At 38.1% G+C, this 10,110-nt stretch overlaps 1 protein-coding gene across 1 annotated transcript in view; it reads left to right on the top strand.

Annotated features, from left to right (window-relative positions):
• Window positions 1-530: 530 nt before the first annotated feature.
• LOC306706744 (vasoactive intestinal polypeptide receptor 2-like) overlaps window positions 531-10,110 on the top strand; it is a gene marked incomplete at its 5' end in the record, with an annotated part of 32,019 nt that continues 22,439 nt past the window's right edge. Inside the window, one exon of the mRNA XM_079173923.1 lies at window positions 531-578. Within this exon, the coding sequence (XP_079030049.1) occupies window positions 531-578 (48 nt within the window). The remainder of the gene's footprint in view (window positions 579-10,110) is intronic.

The following is a 10,110-nucleotide window of genomic DNA, read 5'->3' as shown; positions in this document are numbered from 1 at the left end:
TATACACATATGTTTGTGTCTGTATTTATCCATTTATCTATATCTATATATATATACATATATGTATACACACATATATATAATATCATATACAGTATATAAATACACACAAATATATATATAATATATAATATTATATATATATATGATATTTCATACTTACAGTAATATATCGGGTACTAGATTGAGTACTACTGTATTTTACAGTAATCCTCGATAAAGGTTTTATTTTGAAAACCACCACCGGAAGTCTCCGTGCCTACCGTTGTGCGTTGACAGCTGAATGCAGCTGCGGGTCACTGATCTCTCTGCTCACTCCGCTCAGTGGAGGTGATCAGTGTGGAGACAGAACATCACCAGCTTCTCCTCCTTTTCATTCCAATGCGCTTTTCTTCTTCTTCATCCACATTAATGGAATTAAAACAAGATCCGGATCCTTTGAACGGGATGAAAGAAGTCAGGAGTGGAGTTTAAATGAAGTCTCCTGTTTTTGTATTCTCCTGAGACCGACTTCTACCTGAGGAGTGAGGATGAAAAGTTTGCTCTTCCTCACCTTGTGTTTCTCGACGTGTCTCACGGTGAGTCTCTTCTTCTACTCCACTTACTAAACAATGCTGAACATTAATGTGTTCTCAAGCAGGAACAAAGCTCAGATTCTTACTTGTTGCCAAACATTTTAACATTCCCATTGACAAGTAAAGACACATATACAAGGTTATTGGGAGTATTATGAAATATCACATTAATATTGCTTATAATATTCTAATTATCTTCTGATTTAAATATTCCTACAGTAAAAACGTGGAGGAGCTCTTTGATTGTGATGACGCAATTACAGTGCTGCAATTTATTATTTTCATCATCAATTAATCTGCTCATTATCTTCTCTTAGGGTGACAGTTATTTACTCATTTTCTAAGTATTTTCTATTTGAATAGAGTTCTTCTCGGTCTGATATTAAAGTAATAATCTCAAGGATTTTCATTTAATTAAATAAATGTCTGTTAAGTCATTGTCTATTGAATGAGGCAAAACAATAGTGACTGAACCCATGGTTCACTTTTGACAAGAGTTGTATTTGCAGTATTACGAACATTTATTTACATTTTTTTTTCGATCTCTGCTTTTGAGGAGACGGTTATTACGGCTGAACGAACAGAGAAAGTAGCGATGACTACAGACGATGAAACTTCTAAAAGAACTACAAATCCAAAGAAAAAAGAAACAAATTCAACATTTAGAAAGAGGCAAAAAAAAACTGCAACTACCAATTATCACCACAGGTGGCGCCAAAGAGAACAAAGATTGGACTTTTTTTGTTCCTACTGTCTGACATTTTATGGATTCAACAATAAATCACTAATGAAAATAATCATTATTAGCTGCAGCTTTATGTTATGTTCATAGGAGATGGCAACCTCCGGTTCTGCCGAGTGAAGCTAATGCTTCATGTGTTGAAGCTGCATTCTCTCTAGTGTCCACCAGGTGGCGACTCCTCTGGTTGTATAGAAGTCAATGAGAAAATGACTCTACTTCTCTCTTGATTTATTACCTCAGTAAACATTGTTAACACGAGTTTATGGTCTCAATCTCTAGTTTCAAGTCTTCTTCAATACAGCATGATGTTCATTTAGTAAATGATGGTCCATTTAGAGTCAAACAGACCATAAAGCAGGGGATGCTTTAGGGGCGGGGCTACACAGTGATTGACAGGTCTCTACCAGAAACGTAGACAGCGTCTCTACGTCACTCCTCCTCAGTATGGTAACTTCCTCTTCATTGGTTGTGAAAAAAACAACATGGCGACGGCAAAATCGCTGAAGGGGCTTCATAACGTCAGTCCACAAACCAATGGGAGGCGTGACCCGGGTCTTGCCAAGAAATGCAGCGGGATGAACTTTGATGAGTTTGTCACGTCAGCATCCGTCTGTAGCTTCACGTCAGCCGCTTCCTTTGAAAATATCTTGTCTCTCACAGTGTGAACAAAACATTAGTCTCGTTCGGTCAGTCAAATACCACAAAGATATTACATTTGACTGTCATACCAAACCACTAAATATTCACATTTGAGCTGCAACCAGGGAATAATTGGGCATGTTTGTTTAAAAAACAATGGCTTGAATAATAGATTGATTATGATAAGTGTTGCCAACTGATTTCTGCTGGTTGCTTCATTGCATCATCAACTGATTCTTCTCTAATCAGTTGAATTGTGATGGGTGTGATTGAGCTCATTGTTCGTTATGAAGTGCAATCAAATGACCAAAATGAATCCATAAATCAAATACAAATTTAACAAACAACTATGGTGAAAGTCGATATCTTGTTTTTAAGTCAATTATTTTCAGTAAAAAGCAAAACATTCCCCCAATTCCAATTCTCAAATGTGAGCTTTTGTTAACCGTGGAAATAATTAGCAGGTTATTAGATAATGAGAATATTCTTTGTGTGCGTAGAGAATAAACATTAGGGCGGCTGAAGTCGCCTCGCAGCATTTCTCGTTTCATTAATTCAGATAAGTTGTGGAGATAATGTGCTGGTCGCTCTCGCCGAGCCGTCCTGCAGCTATTATCTCGCTTTCTTTTTTTCCCGCAGTGTTGACCCACCTCTCAGGATAAACACCAGCTCTCTTCCCATAATCCTCCTCTGACTAAAAGCAGACTGGGCTGTCAAAATGTTCACATCACCCAAAACAAATGTGAGGGTTTAATTATCTCACGGAGGAACACTGCCACCTAAAGTACACAAAGTACCCCCGTTCACACAGACTCGTCTACCCATCCCTCCTCTCTCCTCCCCACTTCTATTCCGGGAGGGATGAAGTGTGTCTCTTGCTCAAGGGCACTTAGGAATGTAGGATGGATGCCGTTGTCAAACTGGATCATTGGATTCAGTTTGGCCGGAACTTGGGACACATCGTTGCTGATCGTTCTTTTATTCCTTTACACTCACGGTAAATTCACAATAAAGTCAGTAGAGTTTGGTGTAAATGTTTAAAACGACAACAAAGCTCTTTCCAAAAGGAGGCTGGATCCGTGAGATGTTTGTTTTAAGTTCTGCAGAAATGGGACATATTGTAATACATGATATGATGATGCTTCACTATTCAAACCAAAAAGCTCGGTATGCTTCTCAATGGCAGCTTCATGGCCATGTTGGATTTGCATGATTTTATATTTCATTGTATTCACTGGATTGGCCAATGAACAGTGAATCAATTTAATGTCCAGACCACTCACTATGTCACAATACAAATGTGGCCGATGTTGGAGTCTTTGGGAACCTCACAAAGTCATTTGAACCGACTCTCGATTCAATAAATTCTTGATACAGTAAATAAGCACTAATAGTGTTCATGCTGTCACTGCAATGCACTGCACAAAGCTCTCACTCATGCTTTTACGTCACTGAAGTGCAGTAAGAAACCCAACTGGAAGTTAAGCTGTCTGGCCTTGATGCTCATTTGTTGACAGAACAAATAAAGCAGAGAAAGATGTATTAACCAACCAAGAAATAATATTACTTTCCATATTTAATTAACGCCAATTCTGTAGTTATTTGAATCCAAACGTCATTTACTTGTCACCTAACTTCCGTATTTTAAGTAACGCCACTTCCATAGTTATTTTTCACAGAACTTCTGTACTTAATGTAACGTAACTGCCGTTGTTATTTTAACCCAAACGTTGAGTTATGTGTTACATAACTTCCGTACTAAAGTAACGTTACCGCCGCAGTTATTTGAACCCAAACCACGATCTTTTCCTAAACCTAACCAAGTGGTTTTGTTGACTTATCACTAGAGGGGCTTTAGCAGGCGCACAGTTAGCTCGTGTTGCTGTGCAGGAAAACAGTAAAATATCGTAGATATCGTACGAACCTGTTAAATGAGGATACATCTAATTAAAACATAATTATGATGTGATAATTAAGAGTTAAAAAGGCCAATATTTGCTTCTGTACTGTCCTAAATTCACCCCCGTTCACGTTCCAGTCTGTGCACGTCTTGTTCAGCCTTCAGTGCACCAGAGGACAGCAGGGACTCAGGTGTGGACGGGGCTCCCGGCCGCCGCCGTATATTAAGTTCATCTGTCTGAACACGAGTGAGCCGTAGACACAGAGGAGGGTTCGGGTTGAAAAACCTTTTCACCGCCAACGCTCTGACTCCAGGTCATCTGTGGGGATTTTATCTGATCTCATTTGGCAGAACAGAAAGTATCGGATGTCTGGAAAATCAGCGGCAGATAACAGTGAAACCACGCGTCTGCTAAAAAATGTTGTTTTTGTCATGTGTGTACTTTTGAAGTATGGAATCTATGCAGAGATTCACTAAAAGCAATGAAATGCAGTGAAATGCATACTTAATGCTTTATGATGAAGAAACTTCAGGAACAGCAACTGAGGAAGAATCCCTCTCCGATATACATTAACTAAAATAACTAAGTCGGATCATTGTCGTGCTAAACGACATCCAAATAAGCATTCAAATGCATTTTTTTTTTATGTACATTACCCCAAATATCCCAAATACCCCATGGAATGAGGAATAGTAATCCCACATTATTCATTATGCATGAACATTAATTATTATTATGAGTTATTCTCAGACGGATAGCGCTGGTTGTTGTGTGTAAAGGGTGTGTGTGTGTGTGTGTGTGTGTGCATGTGTGTGTGTACTGAAACACAGCGGTGGAGATCGATAGACAAACACTCAATTAAGCATGTCTTTTATTTTCTATGTTGATTATTGATTATTGCACATTCTGCTGCAGTTTTTGTTTGAATAAAAACAAAGGAAGATTCTTGAGGTCTGGCCTTTGTCATCTCTCATTAGACAATAAGAGCAAAGTCAAGTACAATATAAGCAAATAATGACGGCAAGTTTGAGCACGTTTGACAGCCTGACGTGTTGGTCGTCTCCCCTTCCATCGACTACGTAAAAGGGCCTCGGAGGCAAAAAAATGAATATAAAATTCACAGGAAATCCTGCTTCACTCTGACTGGTGCTCCTGACTGAACAGGAACAGGACACATCAGAAAACCCATGCATGAAGACATCAAAGCCCGTTGAAGTTTGAGACTGAAGATGAAAAAAGAAACAGAAAACATTTTAGGATAATCTCTTAATGCCAATTTAGAAAAATAAATCTGAAACAGAGGTAAACAGTCTCAGCGTGGTGCCGCATGTAGAATTCCTTTCATTTGTTTTCGGATAATTTACTCATAAAATCATTTAATTCCACTTCCAACAGAGAACAATACACTGTAATGCTGCGATTGTTGGTCTGTGTGCATGTTTCATTTCAAAAGTTGTTTTAATGTGGTTCTAGAAACTGTAAATTAAATGGATTGACCGACATTCCGATTAAAAGCTGTGTTTAGAAAATTAGCGTTAATTTCGCTGGAACATATTGGATTTGGACGCCATAAGTCGGTGCCATACTAATGTAGGGTTTGCAGCCTGCTGTTCTGGTCTTATATTTTAGTGATTGGCTCAGTCGTTTTTAATTAGGATGTTTTTTTGCCAATTAAAATGCTGTTACAATTATGTGAGATTTAGTCTAGTTTCTATCAGAGAGCTGATTTTAAACGGCACACAGGGCTGTAATTAGAGGAAACGGTCGGATTGTACACTTCTTGATTCCAGAGGTTGAGCAGTTATCGAGAGCTCAAAACCTTCATATCAGAGCAGCAGAAGGTTGATGACTGACTCTTAATCTGCATCATGGTCCAGACACAATTCATTCATTAGATACTCATAGAGGCGAGGTCCAAAGAAAAAGAATAGTGGTCCTAAAGCCGTTAACTAATGGTGCCAGCCAGGCGATGGTTGCGCTGCTGGTCGGTGTTTTTCGAGGAAACGAACAGGATGAGTCACCTGAGACTCACAGTGGGATCACATAGCTGCTTCCTCTCTCTGATGGAAATGTATTGATTTATCTCTGCCAGGCTGTGTGGTGATTCAGGCTCCTGCAGTCGGTTTACTGCTTTACATGTTTTCCCTTCACTGGAAGGATAACTGCATTTACTTTCTTCCTGTGGGTTGACAAGAGTTTATCCCACCTTTGGAGTGCTGGAACTCTTTTAAGTGCCGCGTGGTGGTGGAGATAAATATAAAGCTGCTCGTCTGACGGCATTACACGGGGAAAGTGTTTGTGCCACTTGGTCGTGTTAATGATATGCCATTTAAATGAGACCAGCATTTTAAATAGAACTTTTAAAATGTGGGTTTACAGGGAGCTACATGTTTATCTGAGACTTTCCTCCCAACAAGAAAATGCCCCAAAACAACCGTATGTCTACAATGAGTCACCAGAAGCCCCACGATGCCATGTTATTGTGATTTTAAACATTTTGCGATATGCTGAGTATCGCGATAACATATATTGTGATTTAATATGTTTTTGTCAACTGTAAATTATGCAGTTTGTCAACATCTATTTTATGTGAAATAAAGTTTTCTCTTTGTTCATCTCACTTCAATAATGGGTTTGTCAGTTCAGCAGACTGAAGTGGACTTTTGTTAACAAGTCTTCATTAGTATTTGTAATATTATTCATTTACATAACAAAAGATTGATACTGACAAAGACCTCTAGAGGTTGTGTTATTTATGACGTTATCAACAAAACATCAGACTATAACACAGGAGAGCTCTATTCCATTCCCATATCCAACCGTCAGTTAACATTGTTTTTTTAATGCCTTCACAGCCTTAACCGTTAATGCAACAACAACCTTTTACTGTAAAATTACAGTAAATTACTTGCAGCAAGACACCGTACAATATACAGCATCTCTACCGTATCAAAAGAATACAGCATCTTACTGTAATCAACATTTATTAAAGTATTTTACTGCCAGCAGTTTAACCAGCAAGACTTTGCGCAGATTACAGTACAGTACCGTATCAGAGAAAGACAGTAACAACAAAAATGTACTTTTATTTGTCAACTTTAAGCAGTGAAAATAAATACTCCCAGAATGCATTGCTTTCACAGCAATATACAGTATACAAATAATACAGTAGTTTCACTGTAAATGTACATTGAAGTGTTACAGTTTGTGTTTATTATTGTAACCATGTTGACCAAGGTCCCGTAACCGTAACAAAGTATTTAGATTCAAACCAAATGAGCCAAAAGGATGAACCCATTTCACATTATCATTATCACGGATTGGAAATTGTACCAGGTAATTATTATTTATTTCACTTTAGATAATGATAATGAAAAATAAAACCGTTTGACCTCACGTATGGGTGTTTGAAAGTATCTCTTGTTGGAGTCAGAAGATCTTCTGACATAAGAGAAGTAAATGAAACCCACCAGGGCTGAGTGCACTCACAGCATCTGTAACATGAATAATTCAGCGTGCGTTCATCCAGCAGTGAAACCAAGCTGGTCGTCTGGCTTTGACCACCAACTGGAAGAATCCATATTTTCATCGCATCTATATTACAGGACTCACTGACACTAATGGTTTTAGATTGAGAGAACTTTATTTATTTTATATAACTACTTTTATTATCCATTAAATAAAATCCATGAAAGTGATGTACTGTGCTCTTCTTCATTCCACATCTGAACATTTTAAAGAGAAGATAACATTATTTCATCCCTGAGTATCTAAAAGATCCAGAAACAAAACTCACCCTTTGGTCAACAAACCTTTTAAGTTGCCCACACTGTTTATAATTTCATGTTTGCGAGTTTCGGGGTAATATCTTTTCCAAGGAAAGCTGTCTGCTGTCTTGTTGTATTTAGGCCACAGAGAGCAGCGAGGCATAACCCGTTATGATTAAGCACAGAGCTGCGATTCCTCATGTGCAGCCGCTCACCAACAGTTGCTTTTGTGCCGTGAGCATGAACACTAACACAATGATACGAAACACTCGCTTCTATTATACGCACATAACACAGCAGAGTATAATAGAGGCACTCAAAAATATTAACAGCTCTCTTTTGGTGTCGGTTTGAATGAAGGTTTATTCCACTTTAACTCACATACAAATAAAAGCATCAGCTAAATAGACCTCGATGGGACTGACACTGCATATTGTCCCAAACCCTCGTTCTTTTGTTCAACAAATCTCTTGAAAACACCAAAACCAGCCCTGAGCCCAATCATTCTTAGTGATTGGGCTCAAATATAAAGTTTCAGTTTTCAGGAAATGGCTCTGAAAACGAAGATTTGTTTGTATTTTCTCAGTTTTCACAGCTTCCTTATTCACATTTTTTGTTTGCTCACTATATGTTGTAATTATTATTATTATGGGTAATTGGGCTATTTATTGTTTCCTTTGCTTTTTTTCTGTTGCTTCACTCTGTCATTTTTACAGTACCTCTGGTCATGCTCAGGTAATCAATATGGTAATAAATCAAGAGAGAAGTAGAGTCATTTTCTCATAGACTTCTATACAATCGGAGGAGTCGCCCCCTGGTGGACACTAGAGAGAATGCAGGTTTGAGACATGAAGCAATCGCCGCCTGGTTGCTGCTTGCTCTTACAATATAAAATGTCACGCACAATATATCTTGATCACAATTACCAGCTATCAGATATTCAGTCAATATTTCCATTCTTCCTTTTAAATCAGCTCTTTTTTTAAAACATACTGTATATTTCACATATTGTTCATTTCTATTTTGTATTCATGATTATGTTTATTGTGAACTTTATGCAGCAAAATACGAAACCTTGTAAGTGAAAACCAACTTGACAATAAACCAACTTCTGATTCTGCTTAAGTAATATTCAAGAATATCAGAATTGGACTTTAAGTTGAGAGACTCTGCTCTGATGGACCTCGAGGACTGAAATCCCTCAGTGATTGTGAAACCTGTGAGCAGATGGTCAACAGTCATAATTCCCTGGATCCTCACAGAGTCTCATTGTAGTTACACGACTTAGATTTGGGGGCAGCTGTGACATGAAGGTGAGAACAGCAGGCTTGTTTCCCAATGGACCAGCTGGAGAAGTGCCCGAGCAGAGGCCTTTGAGCAAGGCACTGAAGCTTGAACAAGCACGGTCTAAATCGCTGTGTAATAAAATGATATTTCAGAAAACTGATGCTAGACTTTGTTTTTTAGTGAATATTAAAAATCAGTGATAACGTCAGAGCTTAACACTGAATTTTTGAAGTGAAACAGTTTTGAGCTTGTTGGAAGAAGTGAGCCTCCTAATCTCTAACCCTGCAGTGTGGTTGTTGTGCTAAAAGAAAATCAGGAAACCACATTTTGTGCAATATGATAGAAGCTTTGTCTCTTAATAGGCTTTGCTGCCCACACACTCATACACACACACACACTGCACTGCACTGTGAACACTCTTTTACTGAAAGTCTTTGCTTTGGGGATCCGTTACACAAATTAAACTGCCTATTTGTTGACGTCTGATACCACATTTACACTGGAGGCGGTTCAGGGTTTCATCCACAGTGAAGAATGTGGTTCATTTCCATCGATAAACAACACATCAAGGATTTGTTTTATGATGATATGACGTATGATATGGCACAGTGATTAGTCATCCCATTAAAGCAAGTTTAGGAGGCTTTTACATAAGGTATAGAAATGCACTGAAGCAACAAATAAAGGTCCAGTTCATAGGATGTGGCGGCATCTAGTGGTGAGGTTGCAGATTGCAAACCGACTGAAACTTCTCCGGTCGTCCAGGCGTGTAGGAGAACAGGCGTCAACTTCTGGTTTTGAAAAGTGAAGCCAATGTAGAAGTGTCTTAAAGCTGCATTCTCTCTAATGTCCACCAGGGGGCGACTCCTCTGGTTGTATAGAAGTCTATGAGAAAATGACTACTTCTCTCTTGATTTATTACCTCAGTAAACATTGTAAACATGAGTTTATGGTCTCAATCTCTAGTTTCAAGTCTTCTTCAATACAGCATGATGTTCATTTAGTATATTATGGTCTATTTATTTACTTAATTTACTTCTTATACAGTCTATGATTTAAACCTTTATCAAACAGTACAATAGACGAAACAATAAAAACAATTGATAGGATAAGAACAATCTAAGACATACAATAAATGAATAAAATAATAATAGCAATAATAAAATAAAGTTGTAAAACAGTAAAAAAGATGACATCAC

This window comes from Pholis gunnellus (genome assembly GCF_910591455.1).
Source record: "Pholis gunnellus genome assembly, chromosome: 14".
In the NCBI taxonomy this organism is placed as follows: domain Eukaryota; kingdom Metazoa; phylum Chordata; class Actinopteri; order Perciformes; family Pholidae; genus Pholis; species Pholis gunnellus.
Note: the sequence above shows the minus strand (reverse complement) of the source record. Positions and strands in the feature narration are given on the sequence as shown.